Genomic DNA, 26,355 nt, shown 5'->3' on the forward strand with positions numbered 1-26,355 from the left:
GAAACCCCATCTCTACTGAAAAAAAAAAAAAAAATTAGCCAGGTGTAGTGGCACGCACCTGTAGTCCCAGCTACTCGGGAGGCTGAGGCGGGAGAATCTGTTGAACCTGGGAGGCAGAGGTTGCAGTGAGCCAAGACCACGCCAATTGCACTCCAGCCTGGGTGACAGAGTGAGACTCCATCTCAAAAAAAAAAAAAAGAGGCCGGGCGCGGTGGCTCAAGCCTGTAATCCCAGCACTTTGGGAGGCCGAGACGGGCGGATCACGAGGTCAGGAGATCGAGACCATCCTGGCTAACACGGTGAAACCCCGTCTCTACTAAAAATTACAAAAAACTAGCCGGCGAGGTGGTGGGCGCCTGTAGTCCCAGCTACTCGGGAGGCTGAGGCGGGAGAATGGCGTAAACCCGGGAGGCGGAGCTTGCAGTGAGCTGAGATCCGGCCACTGCACTCCAGCCTGGGCGACAGAGCGAGACTCCGTCTCAAAAAAAAAAAAAAAAAGCAGAAAGGGTGGAACATGGAGGGATGTGGGGGGCATGGAGGAGGCATGGTGTGATGCCACCCTGCTAAAGAAAGGCCTCCAGGTCCCATGGCTCAGTTGACCTGTGCCCCTGATACCACCCCTGGCCTCCTGCAGCCCCACCTCTGCTACCGGGATCTGCACGGTGCCTTGCTGTTGAATCCCAAGCATCCGCAGGCCAGGATGCTGCTCCAGAAGATGGTGGCCCAGGCCCAGCAGGCGCGCCAAGACGCAGCGATCCTGGCCGTGCAGGGCAGGCTGCAGCACGCACTGCAGCGCATCAACTGTGCCATCGAGAACAACCCTCTGGACCCCAGTCTCTTCCTCTTCCGGTACTGCATGGGAAGGTGCTGGCCTTGGGTCCCAGGCCCTGCCCAGCCACAGACTTTCTGTGTGGTTTAAGGAGAGTCCCTGACCCTCTCTAGGCCTCAGTTTCCCCAGCTAGCCTCTAACAGTCTTACCCTACTTCCTACTGGGTTAAGGCATTACAGAGGTGGTCTCTTACAGCTGGAAGAGGGATGGCAACAAATGTCCCAGTTACCCCAGGAATCCTAGAGCCCCAGCCTGCTAAGCAGTTCACATTGGGCGCCGAGCCCAGCTCAGTGGATGAGAATTAGGCTTGAGTCTGGTCCCCAGGAACTTACCACATCTCGCTGCATTTCAGGAGGGAGCACCACTGCCCTGGCAGGAGTGACTCCGGGGGGTTGTCCACCCAGTCAACCTCTTGCTATACCAAAGGGCTGGGCTCAGTATCCCACAAGTGATTCAGTGACATGAGAGGCCACTATGATTTCGGGCCAATTAACCTATCCAAACAGTGGTGGTAAAACACCTGTTTCTTGTACAAAATGTTTTAATGTAGAGACTGGCATACACCTGGCTCCCAAAACGAAAGAGGGAGGGTATTTTTGCAAAAAATAAAATGATCAGTGCCTAGTGGGTTATCTGAGTAGCAGTCCAGAGCTGGCCCCACGGGACAAATGAGGTGGGGATCGCCACTGCCTCCATGGGTCAGGAGGTCTGGCCACTCACCAGTTGGTGGGGGTGCACTGGCCCTCATGTCCCTCCTGCCGTCTGCCACGCCGTCCCCCACAGGGGCACCATGTACAGACGGCTCCAGGAGTTTGATGGGGCAGTGGAGGACTTCCTGAAGGTGCTGGACATGGTGACCGAGGACCAGGAGGACATGGTGCGGCAGGCGCAGCGCCAGCTGTTGCTTACCTACAACGACTTTGCCGTGCACTGCTACAGGCAGGGCGCCTACCAGGAGGGCGTGCTGCTGCTGAACAAGGCCCTCCGGGATGAGCAGCAGGAGAAAGGGCTCTACATCAACCGAGGCGGTGCGCAGCGACCGGGGCGTTGGGGAGGGGATGTGGGGAGCCTCGCCATCTTTAAGGCCCCCACTGGGCACTTGAGGCCCCTGTGAGGGAAGGAGGAAGGGAGAGAGGAAGGAAGCGAGGGAAGAGGAAATGTAATAGTCTCAGTATCCCAGGAACACACTCTGGGAAATGTTACCTTAGACAAACTGGTTCCAGACTCCTTAAAATGCTCAAACAGGCAGCTGGGGAACAGTGCCCAGACGCCCAGAAAACTAGAGGGGACGGGGACCGTGACCGCCTATGGGGGTTATCAGCCACCAGTTTCAGGCCCTGGCCCCGGGGCTGGAGCCGACTGGGCTGCGGCTCCCAGGCACTGGGAGTTGGGGGTCCACTCACCCCCGCCTCCGGACCCTAGATTGCTTCTTCCAGCTGGGCAACCTGGCCTTTGCCGAGGCGGACTACCAGCAGGCGCTGGCGCTGAGCCCGCAGGACGAGGGCGCCAACACGCGCATGGGCCTGCTGCAGGAGAAGATGGGCTTCTGCGAGCGGAAGCGCAGGTGCGTGGGCTCCAGCCCCCATGGTGGGCGGGGCAGGCCCCGAGGGCGGGGCGGGCAAGCCAACTGCTGGGATCCCTGGGTCAATCAAGTTGCTTCTCTCCCCCGGGCATGGGCGCAGTCGTTCTCCCCTGTAATCCCCACACTTTGTGAGGCCGAGGCCGAGGCAGGTGGATTGCCCGAGGTCGGGAGTTTGAGACCAATCTGGCCAATATGATGAAACCCCATCTCTATTAAAAATACAAAAAAATGGCCGGGCGTGGTGGCTCAAGCCTGTTATCCCAGCACTTTGGGAGGCCGAGACGGGTGGATCACGAGGTCAGAAGATCGAGACCATCCTGGCTAACACGGTGAAACCCCGTCTCTACTAAAAAATACAAAAAACTAGCCGGGCGAGATGGCGGGCGCCTGTAGTCCCAGCTACTCAGGAGGCTGAGGCAGGAGAATGGCGTAAACCCGGGAGGCGGAGCTTGCAGTGAGCTGAGATTCGGCCACTGCACTCCAGCCTGGGCGACAGAGGGAGACTCCGTCTCAAAAAAAAAAAAAAAACAAAAAACAAAAAATTAGCTGGGTGTCCCCCCCCCGCCCCCCCCCGCCAAAAAACTCCTCTCCCAGTTATGCTTCCCTTTTTTTTTTTTTTTTTTGAGACAGAGTCTTGCTCTGTCGCCCGAGCTGGAGTGCAGTGGCCGGATCTCAGCTCACTGCAAGCTCCGTCTCCCCGGTTTATGCCATCCTCCTGCCTCAGCCTCCGGAGTAGCTGGGATTACAGGCGCCCGCCACCTCGCCCGGCTAGTTTTTTGTATTTTTAGTAGAGACGGGGTTTCACCGTGTTAGCCAGGATGGTCTTGATCTCCTGACCTCGTGATCCGCCCGTCTCGGCCTCCCAAAGTGCTGGGATTACAGGCTTGAGCCACCGCGCCCGGCCTGCTTCCTTTTTTTTTTTTTAAACAGAGTCTCGCTCTGTCGCCGAGGCTGGAGTGCAATTGCACAATCTCAGCTCACTGCAACCTCCACCTCCTGGGTTCAAGCAATTCTCCTGCCTCAGCTTCCCAAGTAGCTGGGATTACAGACGCCTGCCACCACACCCAGCTAATTTTTGTATTTTTAGTAGAGATGGGGTTTCACCATACTGGCCAGGATGGTCTCAAACTCCCCACCTTGGGCGATCTGCCTCCCAAAGTGCTGGGATTACAGACGTGAGCCACCACGCCCTCCCTATGCTGGTTTTCTTTGTGATATTTTTACTACTCAATAACTTGGAACTTAATCCTGGGCAAATTAATATTTTCATTTTAGCTGATGGGTTTATGCCATTCTCAGAAAGGCCTTCCCTACCCCAAGATCATAAAAATATTCGTTGATGGTGGAGTTTCACACTGGCATCTAAGTGTTGGCTTCATCAGGGACGTCACTGGTGGAGAGAGAGGAGAGGGACATGGTAGGGGGAGCAGACCCAGCCTGGTTTCCGTCTAACTCCTCAGTGGGGCCCAGAAGCCACCCTTTTCCCCACAGATGGCTGAGCTCATGGCAGCTTGGAATCCACTGTGTCCTGCAGGCAGTTCCAGAAGGCAGAGGACCACTTCTCCACGGCCATCCGGCATAACCCCCAGAAGGCCCAGTACTACCTGTACCGGGCCAAGAGCCGGCAGCTGCTGCAGAACATTTTTGGGGCACGCCAGGATGTGGCCACTGTCCTGCTCCTCAACCCCAAGCAACCAAAGGTAGGCTCCTGCCACGTCAGGAGTGTAGGCTCCGGAGTCATGCCTGGTGCATAAAGATACTCCTCGGCCCCTAAAGAAATCTGGTTTGATAACAATCATAAGGCCAGGCGCGGTGGCTCACGCCTGTAATCCCAGCACTTTGGGAGCCTAAGGCAGGTGGATCACCTGAGGTCAGGAGTTTGAGACCCACCCAGCCACCATGGTGAAACCCCATCTCTACCAAAAATACAAAAATTAGCCAGGCGTGGTGGTGCACAGTTGTAATTACAGCTACTCAGGAGGCTGAGTCATGAGAATCGCTTCAACCCGGGAGGCAGAAGTTGCAGGGAGGCAGAGGTAGCAGTGAGCCAAGATTGTGCCACAGCACTTCAGCCTGGGTGATAGAGTGAGACTCTGTCTCAACAAACAAAACAAAACAAACAAGCAAACAAAAAACATTGCAAAACTCTTCCTTCTTCAGTCTTGGGAAGGGCCAAATCTGGCTGTGTGGGATCAGGGCAGCATCATGCTGTGTGCCCGCTGCTCTGGCCCCTCACCTGGCTCTGGTCACCCCCTTTCATGGCAGCTGTCCCTGCTGATGACCAACCTCTTCCCGGGCATGTCTGTGGAGGAGGTGCTTAGCACCCAGATAGCCCACCTGGCCAGGCTGCAGCTGGAACGGATGGTGGAGAGCAGCCTGCAGGCCGGCGGCCCACAAGGCATTGTGGGGTAAGCCCTGGAGCAGGGGGCACAGGCCAGGGCTGGGGAATGGCTGCGGCTCTAGGCTCCTCTGGCTCCAGCTGCATGCCAGGGCCATTGTCTAGTCCTTGGAGAGATCAGCATGGGCCAGGGAGACTGACAGTGCCCGGGGGGCATTGTTTGGCAGGATGCTTAAGCAGTGGGAGTTGGAGCGCCAGAAGGCCTTGGCCCTGCAGCGCTCATGGAAGCAGGGGGAGCCTTTGATTGAGACCTCCGAGAAGCTGCAGGCCACCCCTGAGATTCCGCAGGTAGAACCGGGAAGCTCAGAGGGAGAGGCTGAGGCCCCCAAGGAGGAGGAAGAGAAGGAGAAGGAAAAAAAAGAGGTAAGTGGAGCACACGCCAGGGCCCGAAGCCCTTGGGGTCTGGGGCAGAGCGTACCCCAGTCCAGGGCTGAAGGATGCAGGCCAGTGGAGTCTGGCTTCCAGGCCTGGCGCTGCACTCCCTCGGTTGTGTGATGGGCTGGGGACATCTTGCTATGAGATGGGGATGGTACAAGCAAGGGGTGCTCCTGAGGGAGGGTGTGTGGGGATGTGGGCCCTCACAGAGAGGAGTCACACCCCTGCTCATGGTCACTGTCATGAATTCTACTGTATGCACTAGCCACTTGCCACTTGTGCCAGAATTTTTTGTTTTTGAGACGGAGTCTTGCTGTGTCACCCAGGCTGGAGTAGAGTGGCATGATCTTGGCTCACTGCAACCTCCGCCTCCTGGGTTCAAGCAATTCTCATGCCTTAGCCTCCCAGGTAGCTGGGATTACAGGTGCGTGCCACCACACCTGGCTAGTTTTTTTTTTTTTTTTTTTTTTTGAGACGGAGTCTCGCTCTGTCGCTCCGGCTGGAGTGCAGTGGCCGGATCTCAGCTCACTGCAAGCTCCGCCTCCCGGGTTTACGCCATTCTCCTGCCTCAGCCTCCCGAGTAGCTGGGACTACAGGCACCCGCCACCTCGCCCGGCTAGTTTTTTGTATTTTTTTAGTAGAGACGGGGTTTCACCGTGTTAGCCAGGATGGTCTCGATCTCCTGACCTCGTGATCCGCCCGTCTCGGCCTCCCAAAGTGCTGGGATTACAGGCTTGAGCCACCGCGCCCGGCCAAAAAAAATATGGAACACTTCACGAATTTGCGTGTCATCCTTGCGCAGGGGCCATGCTAATCTTCTCTGTATCGTTCCAATTTTAGTATATGTGCTGCCGAAGCGAGCACTAGTTTTTTGTATTTTTAGTATTTTTATCGGACTTAAGCGATCTGCACGCCTGGGCCTTCCAAAGTGCTGGGATTACAGGCATGAGCCACTGCGCCCGGCCCCCAGAATTTTCTTAATTCTTAAATTTGTTTCTGAAAACCTCTTATTGAATGTAACATAAATATAGGAAAGTGCACAAATCATAAGTGCCAGTTTGATGAATTTTCACAACTGCATGACACCCATGATATTATTATCCAGATCGAGAAAGAACACTTTCCCAGCTCCCAGAAGCCCACTGGGGCCCCCTTCGAGGCCCCTCCCATAGCCCACCCTACCTACAAGGCTGTCCTGATTCCTAACGCCAAACGTGAGTTTTTGTCTTTTCTTCACATAATTAATTGGACAGCATGATGAGCGTCACTCACGCTGCAGCAGGTAGCAGCAGCCTACTCCCTGTCACTGGTGCTGCAGAATATTCTGTCCTGTGTTTCTCTGTTCTACTGCTGGTAGACATCAAGTACACTAATGTTCAAAGGAAACTTTACACAATTGAAGTATAGGAATACCAGCATCCCTTGCCATCAATAGAAAATGTGGCCGGGCGCGGTGGCTCATGCCTGTAATCCCAGCACTTTGGGCGGCCAAGATGAGCAGATCGCTTGAGCCCAGGAGTTCAAGACTAGCCTGGGCAACATGGCAAAACCCTGTCTCTACAAAAAAATACAAAAATTAGCCAGGCATGGTGATGTGTGCCTATAGTCCCAGCTACTTGGAAGGCTGAGGCAAGAGGATCTCTTGAACCCCAGAGTCACTTGAGGCTGCGGTGAGCCGTAATCATAGTACTGCATTCCAGCCTAGGTGAGAGAGCAAGACCCTGTCTAAAGAAGAAAAGAAAAGAGGAAAGTGGCCAGGCGCGGTAGCTCAAGCCTGTAATCCCAGCACTTTGGGAGGCCGAGGCGGGCGGATCACAGGTCAGGGGATCGAGACCATCCTGGCTAACACGGTGAAACCCCATCTCTACTAAAAAATACAAAAAAAAAAACTAGCCGGCGAGGTGGCGGGCGCCTGTAGTCCCAGCTACTCGGGAGGCTGAGGTAGGAGAATGGCGTGAACCCGGGAGGCGGAGCTTGCAGTGAGCTGAGATCTGGCAGTGCACTCCAGCTAGGGTGACAGAGCGAGACTCCGTCTCAAAAAAAAAAAAAAGAAAAAGAAAAGAGGAAAAAAAATGCTAGCTCTTCAGTTTTCTCTTTTTTTTTTTTTGGAGACGGAGTCTCACTCTGTCACCCAGGCTGGAGTGCAGTGGCGCGATCTTGGCTCACTGCAAGCTCCACCTCCCAGGTTCACACCATTCTCCTGCCCAGGCCTCCCAAGTAGCTGGGACTACAGGCGCCCGCCACCACACCCAGCTAATTTTTTGTATTTTTAGTAGAGACAGGGTTGCACAGCATTAGCCAGATGGTCTTGATCTCCTGACCTCATGATCCACCCGCCTCGGCCTCCCAAAGTGCTGGGATTACAGGCGTGAGCCACCACGCCCAGCAGCTCTTCAGTTTTCTAGCTCATGTTAGAATGAATATTAGAGTACACACCTTCCCTCTGTGTGCCCCCGAAGTCAGAGGCTCCCTCCCCCAGGGAGATGTTGGGCTGAAGTGGATGGAGCCCAGAGCACATCTCCCAGCTGGCGCCTGGAGCACTGTGGTGCACCTCGCTGTCTGCAGTTGTGAACGTGGGCAGAGACCTGCAGCCTAGGTAGGGTCTGGCTGTGGTGGCCAGCAGACCTGGATTCAAACTCGGCCTCTCTGCTTCTTGGCTGAGTGGCCCTGGGCAGGTTGCTTATGGGCTCTGAGCCTTAGTTTCCTGGTCGGTGAAATGGTCATTAGCAGCTCTCCCCATCCCTCCGTCCCCACTTGTATTGGGAGAATGGAAGGGGGTAAAGCCTAGAGAAGCTCTTCAAGTCCTCCATAAGCATTCCCCAGGGCACAGCCCTTTGTAATTTACAGAAGCCTGTCCCACGCCTGAACTCATTTTCATTTTGCAGTTGAAAAAGCCAAGGTGGGCCGGGCGCGGTGGCTCAAGCCTGTAATCCCAGCACTTTGGGAGGCCGAGACGGGCGGATCACAAGGTCAGGAGATCGAGACCATCCTGGCTAACACGGTGAAACCCCGTCTCTACTAAAAATACAAAAAATAGCCGGGCGAGGTGGCGGGCGCCTGTAGTCCCAGCTACTCCAGAGGCTGAGGCAGGAGAATGGCGTGAACCCGGGAGGCGGAGCTTGCAGTGAGCTGAGATCGGGCCACTGCACTCCAGCCCGGGCTAGAGCGAGACTCCGTCTCAAAAAAAAAAAAAAAAAAAAAAAAAAAAGCCAAGGTGCTAGGCAGCCCCTTCAACACAGCTGTCCTCATGGCACCATATGCTATCCAGCCTGGCCGCCCCGTTCCTGCCAGGCTTAGCCTCTGTGTCTCCCCACCCCACCTTAACCTGGCACCTTCAAGGACCTCTGAGCTCAGGACAATGACCACCGAGCGGCCCAGGGCTGCTGGCCTTCTAGAGGCGCAGCTGCGTGGGCCTCCTACCATCTGAACTGCAAAGCCTGTTTCTTGCCATAGGAGAAGACACCAAAGCTCACACCTAGCAAGGTGGCGTCCCTGTCTGACAGCTACCTCGACCAGACCTCCTTAGCTTCCAGCATGAGCTGTAAGTCCCTGGGGCTCCCGCCAGGCCTCAGGAAACTAAGGCAGCAGGGTGGTCAAAGGTCAGGAGTCGAAGATCGCTGGCCTAGGTGTGAGTTTAGCTCTGCTGCTGACAGCTGGGTGGCCTGGGGCGAGTGGCTCTAGAGCGGGAGTAACACTCTTGCTGGGCCTGCCGAGGACTCAGCGGGCAGTGCCCAACATGGGCAGAGAGGCGGAGGCTTGCTCCAGGCACTTCATGGTAGCTGCTACTCTGCTCTCATCCCCTCCCAGCCCTGTCCCAGAAAAAAGCCCACAAACCTTGTGCATGGCCAGGGGACTTTTAGCCCCAGTTCCGTGGGGCCCCAGCCTGGAGGAGACAGAAGTGAAGAACGGGGAGGCTGCTCCTCAGAGGCCCCAGGGTGGGTGTGCGCAGTCCTCTGTGGGGAGGGGAGTGGCAGGGCCCAGGCCCCTTCTTCATTTCGTGCATCTAGCAAACCCACCGAGTGCCCTGGGCCAGGCCTGTGCTCAACACTGGGCACAGGGATGACTGGCATAGTCCTTGCCCTGGGACATGAGCTCTAAGCCCCAACAGGAAGAAGGCTCCCAGGTGACCCGACAGCCAGGAGATAGGGCAGACAGAGTGCAGGGGAAGCTGCGGCTGTGGGTGCATTTAGCGCCTTTTAGTGGGGACAAGGATGGAAGGGCAGGAGGGTGCCAGGCAGAGGGATGCAGGGGCCCTGCTGGGGCTGTCTGCTGCAACAGGAGCAGAGGGCAGGGGCAGCCACAGAGCAGAGGCCTGGGACTGGGAGAAGGGGGCTCTTAGGCATCTCCCCCCATGTCACAGCCCCACCCCTCGGGGTCTGGGGCGCTGGGGGGCTGGGCGGGGGTGATTTGCAGGTAATGTGAAGCCTCAGGGCCACAGGCCAGTGTGAAATTGGGAAGCCCCTTTTCCCGGAGCTGTCCAGGGCAGGTGCGGCAGGCCTGATGGGTGCTCTTGGCACACCCTTCCCAGTCAGGACCACATGCACCTCAGAGACTGAGACGTCGGCTATCTGCCAGGAATACAGGAGCACCTCAGCCACCGCCATGACATTCTCTGACTCGTCACTGCTGAAGACGCAATCCTCAGGCTCTGGGAACAACAGGGAGGCATTGAGCCATGGTTCCAGAAAAATCAAGGACATCCAGGGCCAGAGGCAGAGCCTTAGCAAGACCCAGGCCACCCAGAGCCAGAGGCAGACCTTCAGCAAGACCACGGCCACCGTACACAGGAGGAACTCCAGCAAGACCAAGGCCACCCAGGGCCAAGGGCGGTGCTCCAGCAAGACCGAGGCCACTCAGGACAAGAGGCAGAGCTCCAGCGAGATCAAGACCACCCAGGGCCCAAGGCAGGAGGCCAGCAAGACCAAGACCACCCGGAGTCCAAGGCAGAGGCCCAGAAAGGTCAAGGCTGCTCGTGGCCGGAGCTGGAGACCCAGCAAGGTTGATGCCACCCAGGGCCGAAGCAGGGGACTGCTCCGAAGTTCCACCAAGACTGAGGCTTTCTATGACTCAAACTGGAGCCTCAGCAAGACTGAGGATGTTCAAGGCCAGGGCCAGAGAACCAGCAAGGCTGAGGCTGCCCAGGGCAAGAGCCGGGGCATGAGCTCAACTTCCAGCAAGGCTGAGTCCACCTGGGGACCCAGCCCGAGTCTCAGCAAAACTGAGGTTGGTCAGGACCTCACCTACTATGAAGCTCTCTGAAGGGACCATCTAGCCCCTCACTTCTTGCTGGGGAGGGGAGCAGTTCTACTCACCCCCCAACACTGGCACTGAGCCAGCTGCCTCCTTCCAGAGCAATTAAAAGTCTTAGCAAACAGTCCTCTGGTCCCATAGCTGAGTTTATTATACTTGTTCTCTTCTTTTACAAAATTAAAAACTTCTAAAACCAGGCCCAAGTGGCAGCTTGAGTCCCTCCATTTATGGAAACTGAGAAGGCTCCACCTGGCTTGATGAAATGGACACAGGGTGTAGGGTGGAGGGGAAGGGGCGTGGTGCCCGACGAAGGAGGCAAGGGGCAAGGGGCAAGGGTGGCAGACTGAGGAGGGAGCGCCGCCACGAGCCACAGTCCCTGAGTTATAATTCACAGTAAGAAGGCTCAGGCTGCAGGGGGAGGTCAAGGCTCAGTGAGCTTCTGGGGTGACCAGGGGTTTCCCTGGGGAAGGTGGCCAGGGCCAAGATGCTCTTGAGCCAGATTAGAGGCCAGGGCCCTTTCCCAGCCATCTGTCCCGTGGCCCAGCCACCACTCCCTTCATCTCACTTGGTGTGCTGGGTTCCTGTGACAGAGGCCCCAGGCCTTTCCTGCATGGCCTGGCCATTAGAGGGGCCAAGGATACCACCCGGGGAGTCAGAGAAAGAAGGAGATTCGGGAGGCCACGGTCTTGCAGCCATTGGAGGAGAAGAGCTGCTCGTCCTCAGGGAAGAAGGGGGTGCTGTCCAGCACAGCCTGGACAACCTCATCCCTCGGCTCCAGGCCCAGCTGGGCCAGCTCATTGAGCACGCAGTGCCGGACATGGTGCCGCTGCAGTGGGAGGAAGGGCACCACTGCATCTAGGAGGCGCTCTTCCATGATGCCTGAGTGTGAGAAGCCATCTGCAGGAAGGGCAGGTGGGGAGGGGGCCTTGTGCTTCACAAGAAGGGAGAAGCCAGCCCCCATCCCCCAGGGGCAGGAGGAAAGATGCTGGCCTCAGTCCCCTCAGCTGCCTTCTGGGTGTAGGACTCAGGGCCTGTAAGGCTGACCCAAGGTCACAGAGCTGGGAGTGCCAAAGCCGGGCTCAGAACTAGCAGGTCAGTGGGCAAAGCATGAGACCCCGGGAAAGCCTGGCCCCTGGGTGTGGGGTGAAGCCGCCCGGGAGGGGGCTGCTGAGCCAGACTCACGGTGTGGGTTATCCAGCACTGCGCGGGAGATGACTGGCTCCAGCTCCTGCAGGAGGATCTCCTCGCGGTCCCGGCGGCTGCGCCACGCCTCCAGTGCCACCTGGTTGATCTGCTCGCCACCCGTGTTGCTAAAACCATGGGGGACCCAGGCTGAGACTCAGATGAGGACTAGCGCAGGGCAGGATTGGACCCTCGCTTCCCCGCTGCCACCTGACAGGAGCACAGCCCAGTGCAGGGAGGAGCCAACCCCACTGAAAACGCTCCACTTCCCCCTCCATGGTGTCCATATCTATGGCCCCTGCAATTCACCTACACATGCCATATACTTTACAGTTTACAAAACGCTTTTGTGTCCCTCAACTGACTTTCCCTCACTAAACTTCCAGGAAGATATCGGGGCATCATTATTGGCACCGCTGTTCAGAAGCAGAGACAGAGGCTCAGAGAGGCGGAGCCATGCTGCCTGAGCAAACACAGCAAGGATTCTGAGAGCTGGGACTAAAGGACAAGAACTCTGTTCCTGTTTTCCCCAGGCCTGTGTCCTCCTCACCACAAAAAAACTTCTCGACCTGGCAGGGCTTCCACAAGGAAGTGGTGATCAAAAAGACTGAGCCCAGACTGGGCTGAGAGTGTCCAAAGGGAATCAACCAGGCAGAATGACAGTGTCATCTCTGAGAGGGTGGGGGGCACTGGGGAAGCCCAGCTAAGCCCACGGGGAATTGGATTCTGCTGGGAGCACAGGCCAAGGCTGCAGAGCTGAACCTCTGTGAAGTGGCCCCCCACTGTGCCCCCTGCAAAGCCAGGCCCCACCTGATGAAGATGAAGATGGCTTTGCGATAGTTGGTCCCGTATACAACCCAGGAGGAGCCCAGGAAAGGCCGCAGGACTTCCATCAGGCCTGGGGGCATCTTGTCCATCTCATCGAAGAGGAAGAGGGAGCGGCCGCAGGCAGTGAGGTTCCCTTGGACCCAGCTCTTAAGATCCTTCTGTAGGGGAGAGACAGGAGTTCCGGGGGGGCTGGAGAAACTCCCCCAACCCCAGACCTCTTCCCAAACCAAAAACTAATCTCCTTTCTAGAGAGATGTGGTCTCCCAGAGAGCACCAACCTCTTAGTGAGACTGATGGTGAAACTGTATCCCAGAGAGGGGCAGAGACTCGCCCAAAGTCACACAGCCGGTCAGCAGCAGAACAGGGACTCAAACCCAAGCCTCCCACTTCCCTGTTCAGGGCTCCTTGCACGACACCTGCTGCTTTCTATAAAAGAGGAAGGCTCCTTCCTGCTCCCTGAAACTACACAGCAGTGTTGACAGCTGAAACTGATCAGCCTGGAGGGTACCTTGCAATCAACAACAGTAGTAGTAAGAGCCAGTATTTCCCGATGCTTACTCTGAGCCACAAATTGGGGGGATTTCCAGCAAGACAACAGTGCAGATTATCTGATAAACATAGGTGCTTCATAAATAATATGTGCAATGATATAATCTCATGTCCCTCACAACAACCCTGGCAGGTAGGTACTACCAGGTTCCTTACTGTCCCAAGGAATCAAAGTACTCCCTGCCAGGTAGAATGGCACCTTCCCAAGTTCTGTGCAGGATGGGTCCTGAGGGCTGAGGCTGCAGCCAGCTGTGTGGCCTGGAGCAGGTGACTCCCCTGTCTGGGCTCAGGACTTACTCCCTAGGGTGGCACCCCATGGTGAGGAGAACCCTAGGGTGGCACCCCATGGTGAGGAGAACAGTGGTCAAGGACGCATCCAGCCTACCTTGTAGCGCTCGATGTGGCTGGGGTGGGGGAAGTGGATGACGGGAGAAAAGTGGTGCACGCGGGGGCTGCGGAGGCCGCCCTGGAAGAGGTAGTGCGCCAGCAGGGAGCTGACATAGGATTTGCCGGTGCCGGTCCAGCCGTGCAGGGAGAGGACCAGCGGCTTGGTGGGGGCAGGGTCGCGCACAAAGGACTTCAGCGCCTTCACCACCAGCGCCTTGGCCAGATGCTGGCCGGCCAGGTGCTGAGCCAGGTCACACTCCAGACCTAGGGCCACAGGAGGATGGTGAGGACACATCCCACCAAGGCAGAGGTTCAAGGGGAACGTCATGTCTGGAACCTGGTCTGGAACGTCATGTCTGGACTCCTGTGTCCTTACGTTTGTCCAAGCTGTCTATGCACATGACACGGGGACCTTGGGGTCTGTGGCGGAAAAGAGCCACCTTCGGGCCTGATTCAGCTCGGCAGCGCCCCCACCAGGCGGTCATCAAGATTGCACTCAGCCCTAAACGCCAGCTGTCAACGAGGTCAGCCCCAGCCCCGGCCATCCCCAAGGCGCTCTTTTCCCTTGACGGCCAGGCCATTCCGGGGAGGTCCAAGATCTCCCCCAAAGGGCTCTGCTGGCTGAGGTCTCTCTCCAGGTTGGCAGGGCCTCCTGGACCTCAACGAGTACCCTCCACCCTCGCAAGTCTGTCGGCCCCGCCCCCCGGTCCCACCCTTTGAGTCCTCAGCTGCTCTGGCCGGGGCCAGCCGGGCTCCCAGCACGCCCGCGTCCGCCCGCGTCCGCCCGCCCCTCGCTCCGGGCTCCCTGGCGCCTCACCCGGCAAGTCGGGCCGGAAGTCGCATTCGCAAAAGGCGCCCAAGTTGCAGCGCAGGGAAGCCAGGTCCCAGGCAGCGGCCGCGGCGGAGACCAGCCCGAGCAGCCCGAGGAGCGAGCCCCAGGGCCGGCAGCTGCGCGTCACAGCCGCCATCCGGGTGAGGCCCGAGCTAGGTGTGGAGCAGCCAACTGCCTCGCCCGGGAACTGCAACTCCCGGAGTGCACCGCTCCGCAGCAGCCACGCCCATCGCCTACAACTCCCGACACCCCTCTCCCAGTCTCCAAGGCAGGCCCGTCTTTCCGCAGCAGGACCAGAAGGTGGCCTCCAGGGGGAACCCGCGAACCGTCCAATCCGGGACGGCGGGCCGCGTTTCCATGGCCACGGTAACTAGGGTACCATCGTAGTAACTCAGAAAGAATAAATAAAGGATTATGACCACAAAGGGCGACGTAACGATTACTGCAAAAACTTGTGCGGAACCTTACACCTTGCAAAGCGCCTTTCCCATGCTCCTTTTTTGTTTTATGTGACAAAAGTGCCCTCGCTAACAGTTTTTGGTGAGCACCTACTCTGTGCCATTAGTGCTAAATGTCTATATAACTTATAATATGGTAATAGTATCTGCTATCCAGAGAAATGGTAGTGTTTCAATGAGATACAGGCACACAAACTGTTTGGCTCTGAAAGTGATCAATAAATGATTATCAACATTCTGTTGTGTATGAAACAGGACTGTCCCTCACCTAGCAGCAACTGTGGCCAAATGCTTGGCATCAGTTCTGGGAGATGGGTTCTGTTGTCGTCCCCATGTTAATAAGGAGGCATTTGGGACCGAAGAGGTTAAGCCTTTTACTCAATGTCACGCAGCTGGTAAACAATAGAACTAAACCCAAGTCTGGCTGCTGCCAGAGCCCTAGTGCGCGGTTGCATGTTATCAGCCTCTCTTGGTCAAAAGATTCAGAAGGCAAAGGACTCCAGACGTTTGAGGTTCAGCGCACAGGCTTCCCAGGCCTCCAGCTTGGCCTGGATTCGTTTTGATCCATGTTGCCCACCTCCCCCACCCACTGGAGTAAGGGAACCAAGACAACAGCCTTCATGGCCCACCTCAAAGACCCTGTCCCTACCAACCTCAACACATAGTCACACACACACACACCCCCCAAGGCTTAGGGGGACAAATATCAAAGCCTGAAAAGAAAGAAGTAGTTGCGGCTGGGTGCGGTGGCTCATGCCTATAATCCCAGCACTTTGGGAGGCCGAGGTGGACGAATCAACATGGCGAAACCTCGTCTCTACTAAAAATACAAAAATTAGCCGGGCGTGGTAGCAGGTGCCTGTAATCCTGGCTACTCTGGAGGCTGAGGCGGGAGAATCACTTTAACCCGGGAGGCGGAGGTTGCAGTGACATAAGTGAAGTCCGTCTCAAAAAGAAAAAGAAAAAAACAAAAAGGGAAGGAAAGGAAAGGAAGAAGGAAGGAAGGAAGGAAGAAAGGAAGGAAGGAAGGGAGGGAGGGAGGGAGGAAGGAGAGAGAAAAGAAAGAGAGAAAGAAAGAAAAAAGAAAAGAAAAAGAAAATGAGCCGGGCGTGGTGGCTCACGCCTGTAATCCCAGCACTTTGGGAGGCCGAGGCGGGCGGATCACAAGGTCAGGAGATCGAGACCATCCTGGCTAACACGGTGAAACCCCATCTCCACTAATAATACCAAAAAAATTAGCCGGGCGAGGTGGCGGGCCCCTGTAGTCCCAGCTACTCGGGAGGCTGAGGCAGGAGAACGGCGTGAACCCGGGAGGCGGAGCTTGCAGTGAGCTGAGGTCCCGCCACTGCACTCCAGCCTGGGCCACAGAGCGAGACTCCGTCTCAAAAAAAAAAAAAAAAGAAAGAAAAAGAAAATGAGTACTTTCCACTATCAAGGAGAAAAAAGGAGAGAAGTCTGGGTCAGGGAAGCCAGGTGGAGTCTTTCCCACTCTGCTGCTGTGACCCGGGAAAAGTCCCTTCTCCTTTCAGGTATCAAGTTTTCCAGAGGGGAGTTGGGATCATAGATTTCTTTCTTTTTTTTTTTTTTTTTGAGACGGAGTCTTGCTCTGCCACCCAGGCTGGAGTGCAGTGGCCGGATCTCAGCTCACTGCAAGCTCCGCCTCCCGGGTTTACGCCATTCTCCTGCCTCAGCCTCCCGAGGAGCTGGGACTACAGGCGCCCGCCTCGTCGCCCGGCTAGTTTTTTTTTTTTTTGTATTTTTAAGTAGAGACAGGGTTTCACCGTATTAGCCAGGATGGTCTCGATCTCCTGACCTCGTGATCCGCCCGTCTCGGCCTCCCAAAGTGCTGGGATTACAGGCTTGAGCCACCGCGCCCGGCCGGGATCATAGATTTCAAAAAGCCCTTCCACCCCAAATCCTTGGATTTTTGGTTGTGCATTTGTGGGAACTGTTGCCATGGCATCCCGGGGCAGGGCAGGGGGTAGGAGCACTGGGTTGGACTTAGCTGTTTCTCTCTCCCACTGGTCTGTGAGGTCCCAGAGAGCAAGGACTGGGTTTTCATACTTGCTGTAACCCTGGCTCCTGGCACAATCTGGACTGTTGCAGGTGCTGAAGAAGTATTTGTTGTGAAGTCCTAATTAGGGAAAATGAGTCATGCTGATGGGACCAGGGGAAAGCAAAAAGAGAAAGCAGATAAGCTCAAAGTCGGCCTTTTTTTTTTTTTTTTTTGAGACAGAGTCTTGCTCTGTCACCCGGGCTGGAGTGCAGTGATGCGATCTTGACTCACTGTAAGCTGCACCTCCCGGGTTCATGCCATTCTCCTGCCTCAGCCTCCCAAGTAGCTGGGACTACACGTGTCCACCACCACGCCCAGCTAATTTTTTGTATTTTTAGTAGAGACGAGGTTTCACCATGTTAGCCAGGATGGTCTCGATATCCTGACCTCGTGATCCACCCACCTCGGCCTCCCAAAGTGCTGGGATTACAGGTGTGAGCCACTACGCCCAGCCAGATGTCTGCCTTCTTGATAGTTCAGGTCACACAGCCCTCCTGTGCCCAACTTCTCACCAGATACCTGTAGGTTAGCCCACTGCAACCTTGGTGTTATCAGTACTGCAGAAAGCCCTGTTGAGCACACAGCAGAAATGCCATCCCATAAAAACTCACAGCAAGGCTTTGTCTCTTTGCAGTCAGCTCCTCTTCTTCTGATCTGCCCATCGCTACCTTGCAATGCATTTTCATGCTTTCTCTAATAAATTTGCCTTTCTTTACCTACAACTGTCTTGGTAAATTCTTCTTAATCCCATGCCACTGGCCCCAGATACTGGCCACTCACTCACAACATTTGTTGAATGAAGTTTTCTACCTTTTACCTGAGAAAAGGCGCTTCCTTCTACCCCAGGAGCCCAAGAGATAGAATAAAGAGTCATAAAAGTTTATTATATGAAAGAAATAACATGGCTTCTGTACATCTATTTACAGAACACAGAGACTTATATACAGTGAGATGGAGGCCTTGGTGTGGGTGAGGGACAGACGGAGAGTGAGAAGGTGTGAGCAGCCTGCCTCCCATGGCTCGAAAACAGGGAACCCCAGCAGGAAGGGGAGCAGCAAAAGCTGGTAGGGGAACCGGCGTTCCTGTTCTTCCTCAACGGAGACCTGGTGAGCGTGTAGCAGGTGGGATGGAACCCAGGGTCCACACAGGACCCTGGAGGTGCAAGGGAGATGCTTGAGTTGAACCCAGAACATTCTCGGGTTGATCACAGTGTCCTTGGGGTGCTCTGGGGAAAGGTCTGTGCCCCTCTGCCCCTGACGCTGTCTGCAGCTGCAGAGGGGAAACGTCCCTGGGATCACAGCTCGCTGGAGCGGACGGCAGGCTCCAGCTTGTGGGACAGGGCAGTGAGGACCTTGTCGAACTTCTCATAGCGCCGGGCCTGACTGCTGCTGGCACCCTGACTGCCCCAGAGGAGGCGCATCTGGAACTCCGTGCTGAACACCTCCAGGAGCTCCGGCCGGGCCTGGAACCCTGCAGTGTTGAGGCATAGAGTCAGGCCAGAGGCTGGGGTTCCTGTCCAGAGCCCTAGCATTCTTCAGGGACCCCGTTAGGGACCTCCCCTCAACTCCGCCAGGGATCCAACAAGGTTTGTGAATCAACATGACCCTGTAGTTTAGCATCTTTGTCCTGTTATTTGCAGCGTATACTTTAAAAATGACTAGACCATAAAATACTAACGTTAAATATGTTTGCAGATTTTTGGTGATTTTTTTCTTTTTTCATATTTTTCTGTTAAGTTCCAAATTATTTCCTAAGAAACATACATAAATTTTAGGCCAGGCGCGGTGGCTCACACCTGTAATCCCAGCACTTTGGGAGGCTGAGGCAGGCGGATCACCTGAGGTCGGGAGTTCAAGACCAGCCTGCCCAACACGGTGGAACCCCGCCTCTACTAAAAGTACAAAAAATTAGCCAGGTATGGTGGCCCACGCCTGCAATTGCAGTTACTTGAGAGGCTGAGGCAGGAGATTCCCTTGAACCTAGAAGGTGGAGGTTGCAGTGAGCTGAGATTGTGCCACTGCACTCCAGCATGGGTGACAGTGTAAGACTCCATCTCAAAAAGAAAAGAAAAGAAAAGAAAAGACATGAGAGGAAGGGGTCAGGGAGATAGGGCAGGACAGAGGAGTGCAGAAATGTGAATGGATGCCTTGGAGGAAAGGGAAACAGTGAGGCAGGTGGAGGGAGGCCCAGGCCTGCAAGCACCCGAAGATGCCACCCGCCACTCACCCTGCAGCTTGACCTCAGCATTGGTATGGTACAGGCCTCCGTGGTGTGCCACTGTCCGGGCAGCCTCCAGGTGGGCCAGCACCACCTCCACGCCATGCTCCGTGCTGCCCCAGGGCTCAGGGCCCTCGGGTGGGGCCGAGTCACACTCCAGCAGGGTGATGAGGGGCAGCACATGAGGAAACGTGGTGTTGCTCAGCGGTGGGCCTTCTGCAGGGAGAAAGGCAGCAGGCGCTTAGAGATCCTGTAGTGCCCACCATCCACTGCAGTCCTGGAAGCCGAGGTGCAGGAGGGAACTGGCCTGGCTGAGGTCCCGGAGAGAGCCCCAAGGGCTTCTGACTCCTGGGACAAACCCTTCCTTTCGGATTCCCCCAACTGAACCCACTGCAGCCCTGGCCCAGCCCCAAGGGCTGAGCCTGGATGTGAACAAGGCTGACACAGCCGCCAGCAGGGACAGTGAGCTCAGGGAAACTAGCTTGCACAGAGCTCAGCCAGGCTCTCATCACTGTCCATGCTGGGACCCCAGGGAGGGCTGCAACCTGTCCAAGGTCACACAACAAGAAAGTACCTTTGCCCTCGTTGAGGCTCTTGAGAAAAGGCTTGAGCTTCTTCTCGTACAGGATGGCACCCTCCGTGTGTCGCTGCCGCAGGGTCACCCATGTCTGCTCCAGTCGAGAAATCTGGGGAGGCCAAACTGTGAGAGACCAGCCAGGCAGAGGGCCTGCAGGGGCCACCCTGCTGCCCTGCTGAGTGGACACCCAGATGTGGGATCATTATTATTATTATGGCCATCCTTCGTGTACTAGGGACAGTGATGACTGCTTTTCATGTCTACCATGAAGCTCTCACAAAAACCCATTTTACAGATTAGGGAACTAAGACTCAAGAGAGGGGAATGACTTGCCCAAGGTTATTCTTAAAAAAAGTGGCAGAACTGGGAGTTGAATCCAGGACACTGCCTCTGGGACCTTGTTGTTCTTATTTATTTATTTATTGAGATGGAGTCTCGTTCTGTCGCCCAGGCTGGAGTGCAGTGGCGCAATCTCGGCTCACTGCAACCTCCACCTCCTGGGTTCACGCGATTCTCCTGCCTCAGCCTCCTGAGTAGCTAAGACTACAGACATGCACCACCACATCCGGCTAATTTTTCTGTATTTTTAGTAGAGACGGGTGTCACCATGTTGCTCAGACTAGTCTCCAACTCCTGACCTCAGGTGATCTGCCCTCCCTCCTCAGCCTCCCAAAGTGCTGGAATTACAGGCATAAGCCACCGCGCCTGGCCGTTGTTCTTATTTATTAGGCATAGGAGAGGCAGGCTCAGCTCTGAAGTCAGCCAGACCTGGTTCAAGTCCTAATTCTTTCAGCCTCTGACCGTGTGACCTTAGGCAAGGACTATGCTGTCTCAAACACTCCATTTGTAAAATGTGGACGCTGAAGGCACCTACTTCATGAGATGGTTCTGAGGAATCAGTGCTGGTTAAGTACTTAGTATACCACCTAGCCTATAGGAAATACTCACTAAATGGTTACCACTTTATTCTTTTTTTTTTTTTTTTTTGAGACAGAGTCTCACTCTGTTGCCCAGGGTGGAGTGCAGAAGCGTGATCTCGGCTCACTGAAACCTCCGCCTCCCTGGTTCAAGCGATTCCCCTGCCTTAGCCTCCTGAGCAGCTGGGATTACAGGCGCGCACCACCATGCCCGGCTAATTTTTTGTACTTTTTAGTAGAAACGGGGTTTCACCATATTGGCCAGGCTGGTCTTGAACTCCTGACCTCGTGATCCGCCCGCCTCAGCCTCCCAAAGTGCTGGGATTATAGGTATGAGCCACGGCGCCCGGCCTATTCTTATTCTTTAAACTCATATAATGCTCCTCATTCGTTTTATTTTACAAGCGAGGAAACTGAGGCCCAGAGAAGGGGAAGAACTTGCTGTGGGTCGGCACTTGCAGAACTCAGTTCTCCCGGGTACTCTCACTAATGGTGCCTAGAAACTCCAAAGCTCCTCCTGATTCCATACACAGTCATCCCAAAGGCACCCCAGGACTCTTCCAGGCAGTCTACCGGATGCCGGCTCTGCGCGGCTCTCAGTACCTGGGCCATGTCCAGGGCACCCATGACCGCCGCGAAGCTGAACATGTTGCCCATAGTCCCCCGCAGCTCTGCCGCCAGCTGAATGGTCTTGTGCAGCAGTGCTGCCCGCTCCTCCGCAGAGCCAGTGCAGCCCAGGATGTCCACGGCCAGCATGATGGACATGGTGTGGAACCTGTCAGAGCGGCGGGGTAAGAGGCGGCGGACTCAGGGACAGGGGTGAGGGGTGCAGGCCTGGGGCACTGCCTGTGGTTGGGCCAGGAGGGGCGGAGGGCGGAGCCAACGTGAGAGATTGTAAGGGTCAATGGGATAAGGGGGTGGGGCCGGAGCGTGGAAAACAAGGCCCCAGGCTTCTGACTGGTCAGCATAAATCAGGGGCGGGGCCAGAGCTGTGGGTGAACAGGGAAATGCGTCATGCAGAGCAGTTTGTTTTTTGTTTTTGTTTGTTTTTTGAGACAGAGTCTCGCTCGTCGCCCAGTATGGAGTGCAATGGCTCGATCCCGGCTAACTGCAACCTCCGCTTCCTGGGCTTAAGCGATTCTCCTGCCTCAGCCTCAAGAGTAGCTGGGATTACAGACGCGCACCACCACGCCCCGCTAATTTTTAGTAGAGATGGGGTTTCGCCATGTTGGCCAGGCTGGTCTCGAACTCCTGACCTCAGGTGATCTGCCCGCCTTAGCCTCCCAAAATGCTGGGATTACAGGCTTGAGCCACCGCGCCCGGCCACGCAGAGCAGTTTTAAGAATGAACAAGGAGGACCCCGAGCTGATAGGCGAGGCCAGGCTGATGGTCAAGGGGATGATTGGTCAAGGGGATGCGAAAGGAAGGCGAATGCGGGGATACAGGATTCAGTCTTTGGGAAATCAGCTTGCTTAGAGCGGGTTATCAGGGGTTGCGATTGGTCAATGGGATGGGAGGCGTGGCCAGAGCCCTAGGAGCCGAGCTGAGGCTGTGATTGCCAACCCGCCCTGTCCAGCGGAGAGTGCGGTAGCCGGGGGTTCCCCGAGAGTCCCCGGGTGCCGGCGCTGTCTCACCTTTCCAGCAGGTCTAGGCGTAGTTGCCGGCCATGGGGGAGGGTGAGCAGTTCCATGCCCCAGCGGACTCCCATTAGGGTCTGCATCTCCTTGGTAACGCCCAGTATCCTAGCAACCTGCAAAGACGCCCAGAGGGCTGATTAATATCCTGTCAGGGCTGGCCCCAGCCATCTGGGAGTCAGAGAGCTTTATCTAAGTGGGTAGCCTGGTTGGAAGGCGGAGTTTGAATTCCAGTTCCACCACTAACCCTCTGATATGGAGCAAGTGACTCTGCCTTTCTCAACGAGCCTCAGTTTCCCCATCTGTGAAGTGAGAATAGGAAAATGCCCAGAGGTGCCTGGCATATTAAATATTCAGTTAAGGTCGGCCGGGCGGGGTGGCTCATGCCTGTAATGCCAGCACTTTGGGAGGCCGATGTGGGCAGATCGCCTGAGATCAGGAGTTCGTGACCAGCCTGGCCAACATGGCGAAACCCCATCTCTACCAAAAATTCAAAAATTAGCCGGGTACAGTGGCGTGTACCTGTAGTCCAGCTACTCGGGAGGCTGGGGCAGGAGAATCGCTTGAACCCAGGAGGCAGAGGTTGCAGTGAGCCGAGATCACGCCACTGCACTCCAGCCTGGGTGACAGAATGAGACTCCATCTCAAAAAATAAAAATAAAATAAATAAATAAGTATTCAGTTAAGGTTAAGAGCCGGATACTTGTCTATTGCAGAGGGAAACCCTGAAGCCCGGGCAGGGAATGGGCTTGCCCAAGGTCACACACTGGGCCTAGAACCTGGGTCCTCCCTGCCACCCTGGACTCTTCATGGAGCAGCATCTCTGCCTTGACTCTTTTCTTGCTTCCCGCGCTCTGAGACCAGTATAACCCGATGATCCGTTTCTCCCAAGAAAGGAGAAACTGAGGCACAGAGAGAACTGGGGTCTTCAGATGTTCAATGATTCAACACAGCTAAGGCCCGGGCATTGACAACTTACGGGCCGAGGAGGTAATGATTTCTGCTTATTTGTCCACTAGGGGGGGTGGGGGCGGAGAGTCGGGCCTTTTCTAGTCCCAGGACAAGCTGGCTAACCCTCAAGAGGCTCTATGGCACACTACAGAAGTGTCCCCAAGTGCCTCAGGGAGCCAGAGACCACTGGGTTTCAGGTCTGCCCAGTTGTAGCCAAACTGACATCTGGAGGAAGCAAGGATATCTTGTGTGTGTGTGTGTGTGTGTGTGTGTGTGTGTGTGTGTGTGTGTGTGTTTGAATAGTGTCGTTCTGTTGCCCAGGCTGGAGTGCACTGGTGCGATCTCGGCTCACTGCAACCTCCACCTCCCAGGTTCAAGTGATTCTCCTGCCTCAGCCTTCCAAGTAGCTGGGATTACAGGTGCCCACGACGACATCTAGCTAATTTTTGTATTTTTAGTAGAGATGGGGTTTCCTATGTTGGCCGGGCTGGTCTTGAACTCCTCACCTCAGGTGATCCGCCCGCCTCGGCCTCCTGAAGTGCTGGGATTCAGGCATGAGCAACCACCCCCAGCCTTATGTGCTTTTTAAAAGGAGAAACTGGAGGCCCAGTGAGGCTAAATGACCAGCCCAGAGTCACAGAGCAGGCAAACGACAGCCATGGAGCTAGAATCCAGGCCCACCTGTTGTACTTGGGGAATCTGGAAGCCAGTTTCTCACTGCCCTGCCCCATAGAACAGAGATGCTCCCTCCACCCCAGTGCACAGCCAACACCTACCAGGCAGTCCACCTTGGTGACATGCCGGGCCAGCGTCCGGGCATCCACCTCTGCTAGCAGCTCCTTGACCTTGTGCAGAAGGCCCACCTCCAGCGGTCGGTTATCCCTGGGGATCAGTAGTGACTGGAAGGTGGCCGGGTTGAAGGAAGAAGTGACTTCCACGATAGGGACTGTGAAGGTCTTGCCCCAGTCCTCCTCGGGGGCCCCATTTTCTGACAGTTCCTTTAGCCTCTCCCCATAGCTCCCGGCCTGCCGGCTGGAGGCCTCAACTGCTGCCCACTCTCGGCTGCCACGCACGGGAGGCTGGAGCTGGCAGTAGTGGCCAGAGTCCGGGTCACTGTAGCTGCTGAGTGATGGTGACGGGGAGGTCTTGCAGAGGGTATGGGAGGGGTTGGTGTGGGGGCCCTTGTCTGACTCCCCATGGGTCTTTGGGGCAGTTCCGGGACACAGCTGGGGCTCACTGGAACGGCGGGTGACAGGGGAGGCAGGCAGTGCTGTGGTAGAAGGGGCTGCAGGGGCGGCATGGACACGGGTTACTGCAGAAAGAGAGAGAGGCCCCGTTATAGCAGCTCCCCACCCAAGTGAGATTCCCACACCCCTTCCCAAAGAGCAGGCTCCCTCACTCCTTGTAGGGAGTACAGAGGTGATGCCCCCACCTCCCTGCATCACCAGAGACCAGGGCCAGCTGACTCTGGCAAGCGGACCAGCCCAGGTGATGCTCTGAAATCACCAGGACCCAGGAGTTTGCATGGCCCCACCCTGAGGCTGCTGCAGCCTTGGGGACCCACTGCTTGGAGGAGCTTCAGTGATCCAGGGAAGCTGAGTACCTGCTGGAGTTTCTGGTGCCACATGCGATTGTTTCTCAACAAATTAGCAATAATTATTTCCTTTTTTTTTTTTTGAGTCAGTGTCTCGTTCTGTTGCCCAGGCTGAAGTGCAGTGGCGCCATCTAGGCTCACTGCAACCTCCACCTCCTGGGTTTAAGCAATTCTTCAATTCTTGACCCTCAGCCTCCCGAATAACTGGGATTACAGTCATGTGCCACAACGCTCAGCTAATTTTTTTTTTTTTTTTTTTGAGTCAGTCTCACTCTGTTGCCTAGGCTGGAGTGCAATGGCACAATCTCAGCTCATTGCAACCCCCGCCTCCCAGGTTCAAGCAATTCTTGTGCCTCAGCCTCCAGAGTAGCTGGGATTACAGATGTGTGCCACCGCGCCCGGCCTGAATTAGCAATAATGATTTGTTGCTACACATTGTGTGCCCAGGAGCTGGCGACATGCTGGAGACATAACCACGGTAACACCATCATCAAACCTCAAAGACGATATTTACTGAGCTCTTAGTGCCTGCAAGACCCTTCTTTGTACCTCAGTCTATTTAACCCTTTCAATGTCCTATGAAGTAAGTACTTTTATAATCCTTATTCTACAGATGAGAAAAGTGAAGCTCAGAGAGGTGCACTGACCTGCCCAAGGTCACCAAGCCAGCAAGCAGTACAGCCGGGATTTAAGTCTTGACATCTGGGCTGCTTTACTATACCAGATTGCTTAGAAATTGTCCAATAAGTCATTCTGGCAAGGAATTTTAGGTTTTATATTCAGGAGTATTGCTTTGAAATCAAGTTTGCAGTTATGACAAAGTTGGTGGCTCTGTAGTTAGGGAAGGATTTGTGACAACTGATAAAGACAGCAAGACTTCAATGGAATGCCACCCTAGGCAAAAGTTCCTCCTGAGACAGCCCCCTCTCTTGACACTTGGCCTGCCACGTGGACAATATGGCCTGTTGAAAACATTCTTTTCATTTTTTTCCAGAAATGACCTATTGGAATGTTTCTAACATAGAAACTTTCTTCGTATTTATAAGAAAGCACAGTGTTCTGTACTTTCCACTTAATTTTGCTGTGAACCTAAAACTGCTCTAAAAAATAAAGTCTATTAAGAAAAATAGAGGCCGGGCATAGTGGCTCATGACTGTAATCCCAGCATTTTGGGAGGCCGAGGTGGGCGGATCACCTGAGGTCAGGAGCTCGAGACCAGCCTGGCCAACATGGTGAAACCCTGTCTCTACTAAAAACACAAAATTAGCCGGGCATGGTGGCACACGCCTGTAATCCCAGCACTGTGGGAAGCCGAGGCAGATGGATCACCTGAGGTCAGGAGTTCGAGACCACTCTGGCCAACATGGCAAAACACCGTCTCTACTAAAAATACAAAAATTAGCCAGGCGTGGTGGTGGACACCTGTAATCCCAGCTACTTGGGAGACTGAGGCAGGAGAATCACTTAAACCCAGGAGACGGAGGTTGCAGTAAGCCAAGATCCCACCACTGCACTCCAGCCTGGGCAACAGGAGCAAAACTGCCTCGAAAATAAATAAATAAATAAATAAATAGTTGCTAAATAAACAATCCATGGGTACATCTTATATGTTGATATCAACAGTTCTAGCAGGTTTCCAGTGTCAATTACTGCTCTTAGTAAAGGTCTCGCCTCAGAAAAGAGGCGAAAACACACATAACCACACATAGGTTACAGAAGTCTTCAACAACAGATTCCCT

At 55.2% G+C, this 26,355-nt stretch overlaps 3 protein-coding genes and 1 non-coding gene across 15 annotated transcripts in view; 1 reads left to right on the forward strand and 3 right to left on the reverse strand.

The window, feature by feature from the left end:
• Positions 1–10,632, forward strand: part of TTC16 (tetratricopeptide repeat domain 16) — a 17,966-nt gene extending 7,334 nt beyond the window's left edge. For 2 of the 3 annotated variants that reach the window (XM_033191726.1, XM_033191727.1), the window contains exons 7-14: positions 635–849; positions 1,613–1,857; positions 2,252–2,393; positions 3,946–4,111; positions 4,677–4,819; positions 4,977–5,172; positions 8,638–8,725; positions 9,713–10,632. In XM_033191726.1, the coding sequence (XP_033047617.1) occupies positions 635–849; positions 1,613–1,857; positions 2,252–2,393; positions 3,946–4,111; positions 4,677–4,819; positions 4,977–5,172; positions 8,638–8,725; positions 9,713–10,443 (1,926 nt within the window). In that variant the 3' untranslated portion in view covers positions 10,444–10,632. Of the gene's footprint in view, positions 1–634; positions 850–1,612; positions 1,858–2,251; positions 2,394–3,945; positions 4,112–4,676; positions 4,820–4,976; positions 5,173–8,637; positions 8,726–9,665 lie in introns of all 3 variants that reach the window. The other variant, XM_033191728.1, reaches the window with a different exon arrangement.
• LOC117074048 lies at positions 5,942–6,048 on the reverse strand. The gene has a single exon (XR_004433508.1). It is a non-coding gene; the product is annotated as a U6 spliceosomal RNA (small nuclear RNA).
• Positions 10,563–15,349, reverse strand: TOR2A (torsin family 2 member A). 5 transcript variants are annotated; one of them, XM_033191741.1, is made up of 6 exons: positions 14,198–15,349; positions 13,379–13,644; positions 13,003–13,083; positions 12,427–12,602; positions 11,617–11,744; positions 10,563–11,313 (listed from the first exon to the last, which is right to left on the reverse strand). In XM_033191741.1, the coding sequence occupies exons 1-6, from the start codon at positions 14,346–14,348 to the stop codon at positions 11,087–11,089; spliced, it is 1,029 nt and encodes a 342-aa protein (XP_033047632.1). In that variant the 5' UTR covers positions 14,349–15,349; the 3' UTR covers positions 10,563–11,086. The 5 variants fall into 5 exon arrangements, with proteins under 5 accessions (XP_033047632.1, XP_033047631.1, XP_033047633.1 ...); XM_033191740.1 differs by having other exon boundaries at positions 10,563–11,331; positions 14,198–15,255; XM_033191742.1 differs by lacking the exon at positions 13,003–13,083 and having other exon boundaries at positions 10,563–11,331; positions 14,198–15,249.
• A 2,240-nt stretch (positions 15,350–17,589) lies between these two features.
• SH2D3C (SH2 domain containing 3C) overlaps positions 17,590–26,355 on the reverse strand; it is a 48,098-nt gene continuing 39,332 nt past the window's right edge. For all 6 annotated transcript variants that reach the window (XM_033191723.1, XM_033191720.1, XM_033191719.1 and 3 more), the window contains 6 exons: positions 23,799–24,334; positions 22,072–22,187; positions 21,041–21,212; positions 19,518–19,629; positions 18,953–19,159; positions 17,590–18,196 (listed from right to left, as the gene is read on the reverse strand). In XM_033191723.1, the coding sequence (XP_033047614.1) occupies positions 18,021–18,196; positions 18,953–19,159; positions 19,518–19,629; positions 21,041–21,212; positions 22,072–22,187; positions 23,799–24,334 (1,319 nt within the window). In that variant the 3' untranslated portion in view covers positions 17,590–18,020. The remainder of the gene's footprint in view (positions 18,197–18,952; positions 19,160–19,517; positions 19,630–21,040; positions 21,213–22,071; positions 22,188–23,798; positions 24,335–26,355) is intronic.

Source organism: Trachypithecus francoisi, unplaced genomic scaffold, assembly GCF_009764315.1.
Source record: "Trachypithecus francoisi isolate TF-2019V2 unplaced genomic scaffold, Tfra_2.0 Contig01585, whole genome shotgun sequence".
Classification (NCBI taxonomy): Eukaryota; Metazoa; Chordata; class Mammalia; order Primates; family Cercopithecidae; genus Trachypithecus; species Trachypithecus francoisi.

Bases quoted from the DNA above. Each gene is read 5' to 3' on its own strand.
- TOR2A (XM_033191740.1), bottom strand. From the start codon at position 14,348: ATGGCGGCTGTGACGCGCAGCTGCCGGCCCTGGGGCTCGCTCCTCGGG. The intron at 13,645-14,197 runs GTGAGGCGCCAG...CTGTGGCCCTAG, and splicing joins CTTCCGGCCCGACTTGCCGG to GTCTGGAGTGTGACCTGGCT. The intron at 11,332-11,616 runs GTGAGTCTGGCT...CCCTTCCTGCAG, and splicing joins AGTGCTGGATAACCCACACC to ATGGCTTCTCACACTCAGGC.